A 17,965-nucleotide genomic window follows, 5' to 3' on the forward strand; every position below is an offset into this window, starting at 1 on the left:
AGGAAAAAGGAAAGCAAAAAGGAAAAAGGAAAGCAAAAAGGAAAAAGGAAAGCAAAAAGGAAAAAGGAAAGCAAAAAGGAAAAAGGAAAGCAAAAAGGAAAAAGGAAAGCAAAAAGGAAAAAGGAAAGCAAAAAGGAAAAAAAAAGGAAAGGCAAAACAAAAGGGAAAAGAGGGAAAAGAGGGAAAAGAGGGAAAAGAGGGAAAAGAGGGAAAAGAGGGAAAAGAGGGAAAAGAGGGAAAAGAGGGAAAAGAGGGAAAAGAGGGAAAAGAGGGAAAAGAGGGAAAAGAGGGAAAAGAGGGAAAAGAGGGAAAAGAGGGAAAAGAGGGAAAAGAGGGAAAGAATAAGAAAAAAAACACCACAAAAACAAAACAAAAGAAAAAAACCACCCAACACTGAATTGGCTACGAACCTGGAACCCGCAGAGGCTGCAGTGCTAAACTTGGTTATGGCAAAAAGGGCTCATTTTTACAGACATTTTCACAGACTGTTCCAAGCCTGAGCAGCTGAGCAGAAACAAGGTGAAATCAGTGAAGCTGCTGCTTTTTGTCCCAGGTATTCCCCAACTCTGAAATCTTGGCAATCAACAAAAGCACTTCACTGCTGTTATATTAAGCTTGTTGATTCTAAATAGGAAGCAAATTTCTTTTTTTTTTTTCTTCTCTTTAATAAGTAGCTGTATTTGAAAAATACATATAATAATATTCCGTTCCAGTTTCCACCCAAGTAGAGTTTGATATAAATAATTTAAAATTTACCATTTATCATTTTCCAAGACTTTAAAACCAGCAAACACAACACTAGTACAGAAAGCATAGAATACATTTAAGAAGAAGAGAGACCACCTCATAGGGATAAATTTACTTACATAGGGCTAAAAAAAAAAAAAAAAAAAAAATTAAAATAAAAAAAACCCCACACCACCAAAAACCCCAAACAAGAGAATTTGGCTTCAGGAGCCAGAAGGGAGACCAAAGAGGAAAAAAAAATCATGGAGATAAATCTGCATACAACCAAGCAGCAGGGAACAGAGTAGGAATAAATTGATATAAAAACCCCTCAATAGCTTGGACTCCCTCTTTTTGATCCAATACATTCAATACAGCTTAAAAGCAGTAGGATACTCAATATAAATATAGTTATTTTGACTTAGAGGCATTAAGAGATTCCAGATCTTCTAAGAAAAAAAGCTGCTTGGCTGTTTCAGTGACTGCTGAGTCTCCTATCATTAGAGAACTGGTTACCCAGTTTTGGTTTAGTTATCCCTGCCAGTTTAGGGTCAGTCTTTTTAACCAGGAGAGTTAACATCACTGTTTTCACAAACAAAAAAATATAAGACTTTTGCAGCATATTTAAAAAGTCACCAAGTGACAAATGACAGATACACTCTCATGTACAGAAGGTAAAAACCCAACAGTTTAACTTTGATATAAAATAATATAATAAAGATGAAATATAATATATTCTATTATATATTATTAATATATTGAATATATTATTCATCTTTATATAGTAAAGATGAAAATAATAATTCCTTAATTCCAGGAAGTTCTGAAAGATGCTGTGCTGCACAATGCTGAAACCTGGACTATGAGTCTCCTAATATCAGTGGAAAAGCAAGAAAGTTTTGAACCAATACCTGCCTAAAATTTCATTTTTAAATCACTTTACTTTAAAAAAGCCCACAGAATCTGCAGAAATAGGAATTCCAAGCTTCGTTGCTGTAAGGATTCAAAAGTTTGCCTACACAAGCTGCAAATAATCAAAACAGAATTATAAAAACTCTTAAATCCCTGTCTGTTTAATCTTTGATGTTTGACTCCAGACTCTGGTACTGCTCTGCAGTAAAGAATCTCCTGCCTGTTAAACCAAATCATAAGAGATTATTAATCAACAGATTAAATTAAAAAAAAGCCCTGACCTACTGTACACTTAATTTTACTTCTGGTATCAACACTTCCAGCTTCCAGTTTCTTTTACTTTCAACTTGTGGCACCTTCCCACTTCTTTTAATACTCAAATGGCTGCTTTGGGCCTCTGGGAAAGGAAGGTCTTGGAGGAAATTTGGCCCAGAGTACAAAAACATTCAAAAAGGGGAAATAAGAATAGTAGCCTGAAGGTGCAGAATTGGCTGACCTACAATCCCAGTAACACTATTTGCAGAGAGTTTTGTTAAGGGAAAAAAAATACTTGGAAATATCTGCCAGGAACCAAGTTAAACAAGCCAGGCTCTTCAACTTTTTTTGATTTATTTCCCAGTTCATACACAAAGTAAAGGTTTTTGCCAAAAAAGCATACGTGTATAACTAGATTCTTGCTTCCCCTCTCCAGAAAGCAGCTAAGACAAGGTAGGCCAAAGGCTACAGAAAAAAGCCAAAAATGTCAGCTTATACTGTACCAGGAGTCTAAGACTGTAAGAAAAATAAATCCTACCCCATCCATTATTGGGGATGGAGTTTTCCAGCTGCTCAAGTTTACCTTGGTTAGTTCTTTATTCAAAGAATAAAGAACAGTATTTCTGTTGGTTTGTGTACATAAATTTGGAAGCTAAAGGTTAGGATTAAGCAAAGAGGAATAAAATGTTTTAGAAAGCTATCTGACCAGAAGCTGTCAGATGGTAAACTTTTCAAATGCATTGTAAAATACTCAAATCCATTTTACTACTTCTGTATTCCTTAGTACCTCAATCATAGCTATAAATAAATCTCATTGATGTGAAACAGTTCAGCAGCAAAAGAAGTTTCATGGAAGCAGTCATATAAAATGAAAGTCCCTTAACACATCATTTTCCTTGCTCATCCTCAAGGCACGAGACAAAAAAACCCTTAAAACTAAACAAAATTCTCTTTTCATTTGCCAGCACATGACAAAGACTGAGCAAGCATGTGACAAACAAGGTGTGCCCTCAGTGAACTTAAAAGAAGCCAGATCAAAAGCTGGATGCACCTAAAAAAAAAAAAAAAGGATGAACCTTGGCTGAATCTTCTGCCAGAAGCAGAGTCCCAAGGCAGATTGTCTGGTGCCTGCCAGCACTATCCATGGAAAGAAATGGACTACTTTTTGAGGCTTTTAGGGCAGATAAAAACCTCTTTTAGGGCAGATAAAAACCTCTTGCAGGACAATACAAACAGAGCTGCAGACTCATATTCTCTACGGCTTCCAACCCACGGGAGCAGTGAAGATTTAAGGCAGCTGAAGCTTTAAGAACAAAGTAGTACATCTGTCTAAAATAATCCCAGCACTTCCAAGCTCCAAAGAATGAAGCAGAACAACTGCTATGTTTTATGGCTTTCAAGAATCAATGTTTTATGGCTAATGGATCTTTCAGAACAAATGTTACAGCAGTACCTGGAGGTAGTGTCTCCACGCTCTGTGCTTTGTCCTCCCCATCACTGCCACGCACGTCTTTCCTTTTGGGGTCGATATCATTGGGGTCCTCCTGAAAAAAAATACATAATCTTTAAAATGATCTCCTTAATGGATGTAAATTTTCTGCTTTCAAAGCAAAACACCAGGCACTATGCTTTGTGTGTTTAAATTCACGTGTTTAAACTCATGAAGTGGTCCAAGAAGCCGACGTTGGGTTTTAGGAGCAAGGTTCATTATTTCCTTCCTTACTTGAAAAACATAATAAATAGAACACAAATGTAAGACAGGCTTTTGCATTTAGGAAAAATGAAATACTAGCTTATTAACAAAAAAAAAAAAAAAAAAAAAAAAAAAAAAAAAAAAATCAGTATTACTCAAATGAGCAAATCAGGCAAAAAGAATAAACATAACCTGAAGAGAAAGCCTCTAGCAAGGAATAGGCCAATCAGGAAAGTTGGCTGAAACACAGAAATCAGGATATCTAGCAGTTATAATATGCAAAGTGGCAGCTTTCCAACTAAAAAAAAAAAAAATTGCTGTTTTCAGGTGTTCATTTCAGTGGAGTTTAACATCAGGTTAACAGGAAACTCCACTGGATGTGTGATTCCAGTGATATTGACCATACCCATTTAGAGAAGGAAAAGGGGGACAAGGGGGGAAAATTAGTAAGTTTTATCTCCTCTTCCCACCAATTTCCAACATTGATTTTGAAATTAAGATTTACAGATTCAGAAGAGAAAAACATTCTTGTATGCTGGTTACCAAAAACCATACAAGACACCAAGCTCAAATCGGGCCCTTATCACCACGTGCATTTGGAAGAAAAGGAGAAAAGGGTAACTTAAAAAAAAAAAAAAAGTATAATTAGCAGCTGTATGAACACTGCCTTTAGCCAAATGAGTTAAATCCCATCAGCTTCTGTGGTTATCACACACTTGCCAAAGGAAATTCTGTTGGCTTTTCCAAGTCTCTGCTGAAGGAAGCCCCAATTATACCATGGGGTTTATTTGCACAACCCCAATAAGGCAACACCTGTACAAGATTATGCAAAAAGATGCACTACTCTCCTATATTAATAAATCAAGCACACCTAGAAATATTACCAGGCACCAAAAGCAGGGCAGCAAGGTTCATATTTCTTCTAGGAACAAGCCCAAGCTTCCAGAAGAGGATGATGGCAATAATTGGGAATTCTTTGGGTAGTTGGAACAAGGCAACTTCAGGCTGGGGACCATTTAACCCAGAAATAATCCAATTTCAGGATGTCCCCAGGCATGTGTGACTTTTCCAAAGCAAATTCAGCTTAAGTGTCTACACTAGGTAGGCCCTAATAGCTGAAAATATCTTGGAGGAAGAAAAAGAAAAGTTTTTCTAAAATAGTTAAGAATTAAATGCTACAAATGCAAGTTTTTCATAGAATTCGGTATTGAGAACATCAGAGATAAAATTTGTACATTATAACATTCACCACACGGGCCATGCTTTGGATTATTTTGCCTTCTGGAGATCAATTATGCTTAAAGAAAGCAAAAGAAAGAAAAAAAAAAAGTAAAAAAAAAAAAAAAAAAAAAAAAAAAAAAAAAAAAAAAAAAAGTAAAGACAGCAACTCTATGGATTAAGTGCAAGTATCAACCATATGCTGAAAGAAAAGCCTTCCCAGTAAGAATGTCAAATTGTGCAAAATTCCACCAAGCTCTTCACTGTCCCAGATTACACTAATGAGCTTTTAAAAAACAGCTCTGCAAGTTGAAAAAGAAATGCAAAACATCCATCCAACAACTAAAAAAAAATAAATTACTGAATAAATTACTGTCATTTCTCCTGAAGTTAGAAAAAAATCAGTCATTCTCTTAAAGAGAATTAACAAATATTAAATTTTTCAGGGAAAAAGTGTCTATTAATTGTCCTAGCTGAGGAGTTTGGCCATTGAGATTATTATGTATCAAGTTTTTTGGTTTTTTTTTTTTGGTGGTGGTGGTTGTGGTGTTTTCTTATGGTTTTGTTTGTTGTGTGACTAACACCAACTACCAAAGGCAAAGGTGAGCTTTAGACCTAACAGTTAAATGACATTTTCAATTCTTATAAATTTCAAGCTTCTAGGTAAATAACTTGGGTGAAGCCTTCAGGAATTCTGAGGGGAGCCAGGCTGCCAGGATGAACAGTCCCACTTAAGATTGATAGATGGTCACCTCCTAGGATACCCTACAAAAACAGCAGAGTGATAGGAGAATATGGGATAATGGGATAATAACCTCAAACATTTATAACCTTGGTCTAGGGTATTTTTATTCTAATAAAAATGAATAATTTTTTAAAAAGTAATCTATTCTAATTATTTTTTAAATTTATTTCCCAGCTAAACCTGATGTTCTGCTATAAGCATTCATTTTCACCAACAAAGCAACTGGAAATAAAATTGGGCAATCCAGGCAACCAATATTTTACATCCTTTAGAGAGAACTCAAGTGCTCAAAAGGAGAAGAAAGCAGACACTGAAACCACAGACAGAAATACAACCAATTTCTTTACAAATCTGATTGTAAATTGCTTCAGCATGTTACCTTGGTGCAATACATGGCACAGCTCTTTAGCTGTGAGAACAAGCCAGATATTATAACAATAATAATAATAATAATAATAATAATAATAATAATAATAATAATAATTAAAAAAAGCCAAAAAAGACAAGTGCCTTTTTATATATTGAAATACTATTAGTACTCAATACTTGGAAATACTATTTTCCTGACATGCTAAAAAAAGATGACAATGTCAGGCTGCAACCTAAATATGTAAATGCTGTAAATACACCTGTATTTTGAGTGTATTAAAATAGTATTTTGAGCTTATTAAAAAATAAAAGGGAGCTGGCCAGCTAGCATAGACACAACCACTGGATGGACTTGGAATGCCACTCCAGTAATGCAGTTTTGGTTGTTACTCATCCAGTTCTTTTCTCAGGCCAGGACACATATAGCAACAGCAAAATAAGTAAATGCCAACTTGTTGTGGGGATTTGGCATACATCAATTTTACATGTCACTGTTTCCACTCTTTTCTGATTCAGTACCAGATGACATGCAAAAAAGAAAAATTGCATCCTTTCTCCTCCATTCAGTGGGAAATACACAGTCTTGTAATATTTTAGCTGCACCAAATAAATGTAAACTAAATGTAATTTTTAAATTCACTACTCTAAATTCCTCTGTTACTCCAAAAGCTCAGAAATTAAGGTGATACATACTTAGAATTTGTCACAACATCCCTTGCAAACCAGCACCACCATTCATTATGGTTAAAGTGAATCTAAGTTTCTTGGGTTTTAGGGGTGTTTTATTTCTTAGGTGGAATAACCACTAAAGTGCAGCCACTTTCTTCCTTCAGGATACTGTCAACTGATGCTTCAAAAAGCTTCCATCACTTTACAAACCTTGCTATTGCCACATCTTTCCTGCCCAACTCACCCACTCCAAGAAAACTCAGCAGTCTGAATAGGAGCTATGACAAAGATGCAATAAGAAATTAAAGTTTCAACAATCAGACTCCCCAAAATCAGTTTCATTAAATGATTAATTGCATGTTTGCAGGATGGGGGGAGGATGAGGTGGGACAAACGCAACACAAGACTCCAACACATTTTTGCAGCACTTCTAACACATCTACAAGAAGACACAACCATATTCAACAAGAAATTTATGGCTGGTGACATTTTAGTTACGAAAAATGTAATTATACACAGACATACATTAATGGTAATTTAATTACCATTACTTAGGTCTTCCAGATCATTTACCCTTCTGGTGTATTTGTTTGCACAGAATCCTTCATTCCTTACCAGCACTGCAGAGCAATTAGCTTTTTATCAATTCTTATTTCACTTGGCACACAGACAAAAAAGAAAGATATTACATTGATTCAGGTCTCTAGGTATTGCTGCTATACTAAAAACACTTAAAACCACTACTGCTTTTCCTATTTCTGTCTTCCAGTACTTTTTTTTTTTTTTAAGTGAATTTTCAAGTTGCATGGATTTGACATTTAACTGCTATGTATTAGAACCCATTACAGCAGAGATCTCTACCCTTCACGGGCTTCCTATCAACAACTTCCCACCATGGACATCACAAGATAAATGAAGGTATCACTCACACACCTCAAAAAGTGGCAAGTCAAGGGGAGCCTTCAGCCAGGCACTTGGGACTGAAAACAGCTCCAGTGGGAGCTGAGTGTACTTCCAACACCAGCCCTCCCTCTCACTGACACCCCAAATCCTGAGCAAAATGCAATATTCAAACCCCAGAGATGGCTGGGAGATGTGGCTGCTCCCTGGCCAGCTCTTCCCTGTCTCTTCCATGGAAATGGCAAGGAGGAGGAAAACCTTGTAGCCAAAGGCCAGCAACAGAGGCCAGACAGAGAGGGACCTGGGAGTCTGGATTGCCAGGAAGGTGACCATGAGCCAGCAGTGTGCTCAGGTGGCCAAGAAGGCCAATGGCATCCTGGGCTGGCTCAGGAACAGCGTGGCCAGCAGGTCCAGGGAAGGGATTCTGCCCCTGTGCTCAGCCCTGGGGAGGCCACAGCTTGAGTCCTGTGTCCAGTTCTGGGCCCCTCAGCTCAGGAAGGAGATTGAGGTGCTGGAGCAGGTCCAGAGAAGAGCAAGGAGGCTGGGAAGGGATCCAGCACAAGTCCTGTGAGGAAGGGCTGAGGGAGCTGGGGGTGTTGAGGCTGGAGAAGAGGAGGCTCAGGGGAGACCTCATCACTCTCTACAACTCCCTGAAAAGAGGTTGGAGCCAGGGGGGGGTTGGGCTCTTTTCCCAGGCAACTCTCAGCAAGACAAGAGGGCACAAGAGGTCTCAAGTTGTGCCAGGGGAGGTTTAGGTTGGACATGAGAAAGAATTTCTTTCCGGAGAGGGTGCTCAGCCATTGGAATGGGCTGCCCAGGGAAGGGGTGGATTCTCCATCCCTGGAGATATTTCAAAAGAGCCTGGATGTGGCACTCAGTGCCATGGGCTGGGAACTGCAGTGGGAGTGGATCAAGGGTTGGACTTGATGAGCTCTGAGGTCCCTTCCAACCCAGCCAGTTCTAGGATTCTAGGATTCTATGGTGATGGGCGCTGACCAAGGCAACTGCTTTGCTCATCCCCACCTACCAGCACAACTTCTCAAAACAAAGTTCACAGAGAGGACAGAGCAGGGAATTACAGAGTGAAACAAATTCCAGGGTGAAACCAATTTTTATTTGCCTTGGTAGCACACATTCAATCTGCATCCTGTATAACTGAGAAATGTGGCTTCACTGGAGAAAATATGTGCTAAGGGTAAATGTGTTTTGTTGTTTGCTTTTTAAGATGTTGGCCATGGGCCAACCACAGACAGATTTTCTTCTGCTGATGATTTTCTGAGAGGAAACTCAACCCTGGCAGCATCTTCAAAGAGCATCCTTTGATCCAGCTGGCCTAATACAAGGTCTCCCTGCCTCCTGCAGCACAGATCCCTGAAATCAGATGGAAATTTTGCTGCAGACTGACACTCCTCTCAGCACTTCATCCACTTCTGTTGGTGTACTTGGGGCCAGACACACAGAAGCACTTGGATGTTCTGTACAGCAGCACTTGGCACTGGAACAGTTTAATGCTGCTCCAATCCAGATCCCTACAGCAAGCACTGAGAGCTTTTTCACCTATGAGAAGAACTCAGCACCAGGCAGATTCAGACACCCAAAGCTCTTCTTTAATACCCACCTCTCTTTTTCCCCTCAATTTGGTTTACAATCTATGAAACAGATGCTTACAGAATAACTGAGCACCAGCTCGAGGACCAGTTCCCAGGAGAACTTTCAGCACCTTCCTCACTTTCTGACCCAATGCTCAGTCACTGCCTTCCAGGAGAACTTGAGCAACAGGACTCCAGGACTCTTCTCTTGCTGGAGTAAATGAATTCTGCTTTCCTACATCCATGGCAAGCACTTGAGCAATTAAATTTAATCACATTATGGAGCAACCACGTCAGCAAAAACGTTTTGTAGGAAGCAGAGATAAAGAGTGCTCTGAAAATGCCTGGAATGCTGTTTCTTCCCGGCAAGAGAAGCAGGAAATATCCCCCAAACAAATGCTGACTTGTTTTGATTGCAAACTTGCTTAGCATTAATAAAACAGACATTTCCATGTACACCATAAATAAACAAAACCACTGAAAAACCACACTTTGTGATACTTGACTAACATCCTTAGACGTAATGTCTGAAGCTATTACAGTAAAAATTAATTTTCATCCTTATTTCTCTACTCGGTTTAAGTAAATTGCTGTCAGGAGTACATTCCTTTCAGATGGCTGAATATTCAAAACAAAAATTGAAGCTTCCAGCAGGAGGGAATAAACATACATCCCCCCTCATGCACACAGGAAGGGAATTTTAAGTTTAAAAAAAAGGAGGGGAATGTGTGTAAGTAATCAAGATTATGCTTTGATGGTTCCATATATAGGCAATCCATAAACATAGGAAATGTTTAGGGTTAAACATCTCAGTGGATACAGTCAAAACATTCTGAAAATGCCAATTCCTATAAACTGTAATCTCCAGACAAAATGAGATGCCTCAGTGCCCTACCTTCTCTGCTAATTTTACCTTTCCTTATGGCAAAATACATACTTCAGAGCTTACAGGCACTATTTGAGCTTCCAAAACAACTATAAAACCTGACACTTTGTTAACTTGGAACAGTACAGTCAAAACCAAGGCTTAGTCTGAAGTTTCTGGTCAGGATGTATACACAGATATTCTCTGAGGAGGCTCTGATTCACCTTTGCAGCAGAAAACTGATTTGTACAGCAAATGAGACCAACTGGAAATTCTGATGGAACTTCATTTTAGATTTGTGGGGACAATAAACTTAAGTCAAATGACAAGAGCCAACAATGAACAGACACTCTTAGGTGAGGAGGGAAAAAAATTAATTAAATGTTGAAAGAAATGTCATTTGCTTTTTTAAAAATCATTGTTTAAAATGGACATAATTCCATAAATTACACAGTAAGTGCACACTCAGCAGCAATGGCATTTACACTGCTCTTTTAGTTGAGTTGGATTGGAAGGAACCCAAGAATATATTAATCATAAATCATCAATCAAAAGCAGCTGAGTGATCTGATGTTATGCATATGCCAGCAAGAACAAACTTCAACAGCAAGAAAAGATGAGTCAGGAAGACATCACAAAACTTGATCATTGGTGACTTGCTAAAAGCAGCTTATTGGTATGTCCAGATCCAGGGAACATTTTATCATCCTGTCTCCTATGGGTCCAAATGTTCTGAGATACATAGGCAGGCAGCAGTATTACTTTTACTATGCCTCATACCTACTCCTTTTCCTACACTTAATAATGTTTGCAAAGACTGTCTGAATTTTTTTGATTGAATTGATCCATTTCTGGAATGGGATAAGGTACAAAAAATAGTGACAGATCCCTCCAAAAAGCAGGGCACAGCTTGATGCACAAACACTACCTGCTCCTTTCAGAGTCCATAGCTCTTGTCTGAGAATCACTGTGCACGTTCATTTTCTTTTAAAGAAATTTCCCCAGATTTCCCAGGGAAATCTGAACATTCAGGTAGCTTAATACAAGTGCACAGACTCCAATTCAGATCCAGGAGTGGGCACGTTAGCCATTCAAAAAAATAAAAATAAAAATTAACCAGATTAGTCTAAACCCCTGTTTAACAATCCCAGCTGGTTTTACTTACAGATGATGAAAAATACCACAGAAGAACTTGCCCAGCAAGAGGAAGAAACCAAAAGGCCAATCTCATCTTAAAATGCTGCAATGCTTTGCAAAGTGTTTCTTACCCTGGCAGCTGCTTTAAGGGCTGCTCAGATTTCACCCCTCTCCATCCTGACACTGGACTGTCCCCCCTTCTCCCCTGATGGACACTGGGGTGGCAGATGGAGGGATGAGATTCCTTTGGCTGGTCTGACACTGAACTGAAGGGGCATGGATATATGGATTTATTTTTTCACTGGTTGGGCTTTTTTTAAAACCACAAGATTAGTCACTGGTGTGAGGGAAGCAGAGAAAAAAGTTCTGAAAAGGGTGTTCACATTACACCAAAAGGATTATGAGTTTAGTTACAACATTAAACCACCCATCACTCAGAAACACTACATATTTTTCTGCTTGAAAGAAGGCAATTACTCCAACAAATGCTCAAGCATGATTTAATGCCATCTCTGGTTAATTCTACAATATCAGAAGTGTCTGATGAATTAGCCTGTATTTCAAAGTCCTGTCTCTAATCCTCTTTGAATTCAACTCATCACTGCTTGCTCTTAGCTCTAAGATTGTCTCTCTAAAGGAAAGGAAAAAAAAAGGCTTTTTTTAATAGAAGTAAAAAGGAAAAAAAAAAAAAGCCAACACAGAAAGCAAGGGGCGTGGTGCTTTGTTTTAATATTTACATACGTGAAAATGTCTCTTCTGGAAGTCCAGGAAACTGGGGTCAAGTAATGGAAAGAAAAGTGAAGGACAAAATAAATAAGCAGAATTCAACTTCAAACACATGCATCCAATAACTTGAGTATACCAAAGTTTTCCAATAACCCTGGCATTTCCAGTTCTCCAACTAGATGCTTCTGAAGGAAGCAGAAGGCAATCCTTCAGCTGCAATACAGGAACCAGCTGGGACAGAAGGGAAGAATGGAAAGGAAAAAAAAAAATCTTATAAAAACCCCACATCTTCAAGCACAGAGCAGAAAAGGAAAGCTATTAGAACAAAGTTCTTTTCAGTTTGTTTGTTTTATAAATACTTAAACCTGCAAAAGTAACAGAGATCAAAAGGATATGCATCTATCAGAAATGCAAGAATGTGTAAACGTGCAGACACATCCATGGTTTGATAGTAAAGGAAGGAGGAATTACAACAAAACAAGAACCTAAAATCCAAGAGAGCTATCTTGGATGAGGAAAAAAAAAAGGGAAAAAAAAAAAAAAAAGAGGAAGAAAAGAAAAATGAGATACAGTTAAAGGGGTTGAATGTTTTGCTGGATCAGATCTGCATGCAAACAAAGAAACTGAAGATAGGGAATTAAAGCTGCTGTGTCTCAGATCTGTTCTGCAGCATGCAAAAGCATTGCTTTGCTGTCTAGGAAAACAAAAGGAATACAGAAAACTGAGACTGACTTCAAATCCAGCCTTTTAAAAAGGGGAAAAGGTTCAGCTTCAAATTCAAAAACTGAGCCACTGAAAACCAAGCGAACTTTTATTTCCTTCTATCACTTTCAAGGAAGGCATCTTTGAAAAGAAATGGATGGAATGAGTTCCAGATGTCTGAAAAATGACTTAGGAATCATCTAACTAAATAACCTTATGACAAGCTTGCACTTGACAGACAACTTCTGCCTTCAGTGACTCTCTGCCTATTTTCCCTTCCATCCCAACATCTGGATGGCCAAGGCTCCGAGTGCTGGGCACATGGCACAGAACTTGGTATCCCTGTTTAGCACCAGTGTTTAACTGCAGGTTCTTATCTTTTTAAAACTCAAAAAGAAAAATATTGACACCACAGCAAGTAGAGTCTTAATACCACCCTAAAATCCTGAGAGTAAATGGTATCACATTCAAAGATCAAATGCTCCATGGTGTGAAATCCACACAGGAAAGTGCTAATAAAATCTTTCAGTTTTGCCTTGACAGGCTCGTCCATCTGAAATGCACTGGGTACTAAATCAAAGCTCAGTCCCATAATCAAACCAATTCCTATCACAAATCAGAACAAGAGGGAGGAGGAAGAAACAATCACTCCAAAGATAAGGGATATCTGTATTCCTTGTATTAAGATTTGTATCTGAAGCAGGCAATCCAGACCTTTTTCTTTGTTCAGCACAGAACAAAACTACACATCCCACCTTCAAAAGGTTCTGCAAAAAGGCATCAAGTGGGGGAAAAAAAAAAAACAACTTGCTTTTTTTGTCTACGAAGACAAATTAATTGGTTAATTAATATTGGTTAATACCCAAACAATGCCATTATGGGAAACCAATGTCAGAGCCCTCTATTAGTAAAATTTGGACCACTGTAGAGATCTGTAGAGAGATCTACAGCTTCAGGGCAGAAAATTAGGCATTGCAATTAATGCATTCTGCTCCTAGCACCCTATTCTTCTTTTCTTCCAAACTGAGCTCCCTTACTTTGCCTGTCCTGATGGAACCCTTCAAGCTGGGATCCTGTTTGTTAAGTCCTGAGTAAAGGCAAATAATGAGATGCAGAGGGAAGCAACACTTGAGCAGTTGAATTTTATACCAAATGTATAAATAGAGCCCTTTAGATCTGATTTAGGTCCTTGAAGGTTTTGCACACAGATTCCCACTGTGCATATCAGATTCATCAATGAGATTATCTTCAGCTCCAAGGCAGAGCTGATAATACACAAAGTTGGTTGTAAGAAAGTAAGTTTGAAGGGACAGAGGGGAAGATGTTTAAAAAGGAATTCTGTATGTTTGTCAGCACCAGAAGGGAAGATATTTAAAAAGAAATTCTGTATGTTTGTCAACACCAACCTGGAAGGGAATTTTACACTCTATGGGCACACTGGAGTTAACCTCATTTTTTTTAAAAAAATTGGGAAACCTCCTGGATGTTAAAGCCCAGCAAGAAGAGGGTAGGGACTAAAGCTTGCTCCAGTTAGGGTCTGGTCATCTGCAATCCCCCAGAGGAGAGGTCACCAAATGTACACCCTTTGCAGAGCTCTTGCACAACCTCCACAAAGAGCCCTTATCATAGAAACAGAGAGAAAAGATGGGGGAAAACCAGACCCAAAGGCTGAGCCAAGCATAAGGGTTAAACCAGGTGCAGCCCAAAAAGTTTTTGTGCTGCTCTCTAACCTACCAAGAAGGGAAAAGTTTTGGAATTAAGCAACTTGACATGAAAGATAACTCCAACTCAGATTCCACTTAACCCAGAGACTGGTAGAAACTTCCAAAAGTCAAAATTTAAACCATTCTTCAGGATTTAATGAGCTACCATTTCCTAGGCTTCATTAGCTCAAACAAGGATTTTTAGAACTTGGAAATGGAATATTAGCTTTAACACTGGAAAATGCCAAAAGATGAGGTAAAAGTCATAACCTGTTCTTGAAGTCATGAAGGGTACATAAAACCAAGATATGTGCACAAAATATATATTTATATATATATATATACACTCACATGCATACACACAGAGAAAAGTATCCTTTCATATTACCAGCCAGAAGTGAACCCTGATCACAGACTTTGTGGTAGAAAAGTGCTCTTGTAAAAGTGCAACAAAAATCCTAATACTTTTTTGTCTTCTACTGCTAGCTCAAGTTAACTGCTTTCTGGCAAGAGAAAGAAGAGTTGAAATCCCTGATCACAGCACAACAGCAAATTACAAAATTAAGAGATGTGTTAATGAAGAAAAAAAATCTAAAGGAGAAGCAGTAAGATTTCACAAAAATTAAGGAAAAACAAATTAATAGTATCAACTGTCTTGAACCCCAGCCACAGCACCTATCTCAACTTTAGCTGGCAGAATAAAAGGGTGTGTTCAGCTTTCTGAAAAATACATTGTCAGGTGAATGAGAAATGTCCCTTAAGAGGAGAGAGTAAATTCTGCATGACAGTCAGGAAAGTTAACCCATGTCTACAATAAAGGGCAGCTACAAATCACAAATTAGCTCCAAGAATGTGGTTACCAGTTTGATTCTTGTCCAGCAGGCTTCATATTAAGATCACTGCACTGCAGAAAATATTTCAATTACTCTGGGTGAATGCACCAACTCACTCATGTGTTGGTTTTCAAGCAAGATGCAGTCAGGTGAGTATTAAGTATCTAACACTACAAATCATTAAAAAAAAAAACAAACAGCTTGGCTTTCAGGACTACAAAGAGTTTGTGTTTCATTAACAGGATTTCCTTCTCTTCATTTTTCACCTGTTTCTTTAAGGACCAAAACAGGAGCAGAACTGACAGAACAAAATAGCTGATGTGGTGGGAAAGGAGTGAGGATTATTTTATACTGGCTATTCCACAGGAAAAACTACATGATTTAAGACACTGACATGTTCTCCCCTTGCATCAGCCTGAAAACATGTGTTTAATTTATGCCTTTGCTTACAGGGCAGCTGAGGTGCTTGCTTTGCACAGCAGTTAAACCACTTCACACCTGAGATCAGACTCTGTTCTTTTTCAATCATTATTGGACTAGACCATCACCTCAACAGGAGGGCAATCTTCTTTCTGGTTAAAAAGGTGATTGCTGTCTTTAAATCAGTTTTACACTCCATTACCAAGTGCCACCGTGTTGACTAAATTTCTCAGAGCCCTCTCATCAGACAAAAAAAAAACAAAAAAACATCATCTCCAACACTGGGCAGCACCAACCAGATTGCTGGAGCTGTGCTTTCCATTTTAGTGGCTCTACAGACTGCTTCACCTCTTCTCACAGGGGTTCTGATTTTATGGAGAACTTGAAGTAGGCTCATCCTTTACAAAAAAACCCCACAAAACAGCAGTTCAAGCAACAGGGGTATGAAGGGAAGAAGTAATAACGTGAGATGCACAATGCAGATACCCAGACAGCTGCATCATTGGCTTTTTGTTTCCTTCATCAGTGCTCTTTCAAATCATCAATAATTCCTCATCACAGGGAGGCAATAGATATGTCAAGCTTCATCAGCCAGTCCTTTCACTTTAAGGCTGCATGATAATATTTGAGAGCAACAGATCAGAGCTGGAGATACCCAGCATCTCAAGCCTGAAAGCTTAATTTTCTAAGGCTGAACAAAAAGACCCCATCCCCAAACCAAAATGACTTTTCTTGGTATTCCTCAAACAGTTTGTTTCACCTAAAAAGATTTAGGTGAGAGAAACAAGTTGCTTATTAAATTGGAGGGATTCAAACTCATGAGGTCAGAGGTTCTCAAACACTTAACTTCCTCAGGACTTGTTGTATAGGGAGGATAAATAAAACAGGTCAACTGGCTTCCATTTTCAGACCAGCCACACTATTTAGAAGTTAAAGCCACCAGATATTTTTTTAAATCTACACATTGCTCTAATTTCCTAGGTGATTTTGTGTGTATTTCAGAAAAACGACACCAAAATACTGAGCCATGGAAGTGAAACTGAGCTTCAGGGAATGAGCACTTTGCACAGCCATACTTCTCCCTTACAAAGGTTAATAACTCAAAAGCTATTTCTAGACAAATGAGTAAATATGATCTGTCCAATTCCTTATATTCTGACTCACATAGCCAGATGAATAGTTGAGCTGCAGCCTAAATGCAGCTTTACCATCATTTTTCAGACTTCAGTCAGACCAGAATAGATAACAGAGCTACGCAAGCAGCAGCACTGATAAACTGAGGCCTTGAGAAATTAGGCTTAGAAAACTTAACCCTCAAGGAGTTACAAATGATTCAATCCACAATACAGCTGTTCCTTCAGGGACATCATAATCTCATCTCTTCTTATATACTACATTGTCTATTTTGAAAGAACTTGACAAAGATGAAATGTTTATTTCTAACTGAATAACAGATCGAACAGCTGAAGGATGAAGAAGAATAAGGGAGGAGAGAAAAGGGACAGCCTATCAAAAGAATTTTTTGTGATGGGAAGAAGGCTAAAAATACACCAACACAAAAAATATACCAACACACACAGATGCAGAAGGATTCCTTGATAAAATGAAGCAAAACTTCAGAAACACCAAGCACCAACTCAAAGCGAGCACTCTTTTGACATTTAATTCTCACTACTGGATACTTACATTTCAGATAACAGCAACTTTAAAAGGTTTATTATTAAAAACACAGACCACTTGAAAACTCATTTATTTTGCACTTGCAGGAAATCACAGAGCCAGACACGTAGCTGAGGTCACCTGCTCTTAAAGCATGTGCTGTTCTGTTGATGGGTGTTCTTCACATGTTGAGAAGAAAGGTGGAAAAAAAGTGCTGAAGAAAAATCTTACAGCTAAAACCCCTTATATCTGCAGAGGCACTAAAAGGAACATTCACAAATAATTTAAAGGGGACAGGAGTAGGAGACATATGTTAACTTCTCTACTTACCCAATGAGTTTCCAAAAGTTCTAAAAGTCAAAAGTTCAGCCTGGAGAAAGGAAAGGGAGACCTAACAGTGACCTCCCAGTACCTGAAGGGGCTATGGAAAGCTATGGAGGGACTGTCTGCAAGGGCCTGGAGTGATAGGATGAGGGGCCATGGTTTAAAATTAGAGGAGATTTAGATGGGATGTTAGGAAAAAGTTCTGTACCATCAGGGCATTGGAAAAATGGAAGAGGCAGCCCAGGGAGGTGGATGAGGACTCATCCCTAGAGATGTTCAAGGTGAGGTTTGATGCTGAGCACCCTGATCTAATGAGGGTGTTCTGACTGCAGGGGGGTTGGACTGGATGAGTTTTAGAGGTCCCTTCCCACCCAAATTATTCTCTAATTCCATGGTTTTTGCCAGCCCCAAGCCACACTGCTTGGTGACTCCAACCTTTTCCACTTTTCATCTCACCCACACTTCTTTCCTCCAAGAGGATGAAACAGTCCTTAAAACCAGAGCTGAATCTTTTGATGCT

General features: G+C 38.7%; 1 protein-coding gene across 1 annotated transcript in view; it reads right to left on the reverse strand.

The window, feature by feature from the left end:
* GALNT2 (polypeptide N-acetylgalactosaminyltransferase 2) overlaps positions 1-17,965 on the reverse strand; it is a 91,014-nt gene that overhangs the window by 38,519 nt on the left and 34,530 nt on the right. Inside the window, exon 2 of the mRNA XM_071738944.1 lies at positions 3,347-3,437. Coding sequence (XP_071595045.1) covers positions 3,347-3,437 — 91 coding nt within the window. The remainder of the gene's footprint in view (positions 1-3,346; positions 3,438-17,965) is intronic.

This window comes from Heliangelus exortis, chromosome 3 (assembly GCF_036169615.1).
Source record: "Heliangelus exortis chromosome 3, bHelExo1.hap1, whole genome shotgun sequence".
NCBI lineage: Eukaryota > Metazoa > Chordata > Aves > Apodiformes > Trochilidae > Heliangelus > Heliangelus exortis.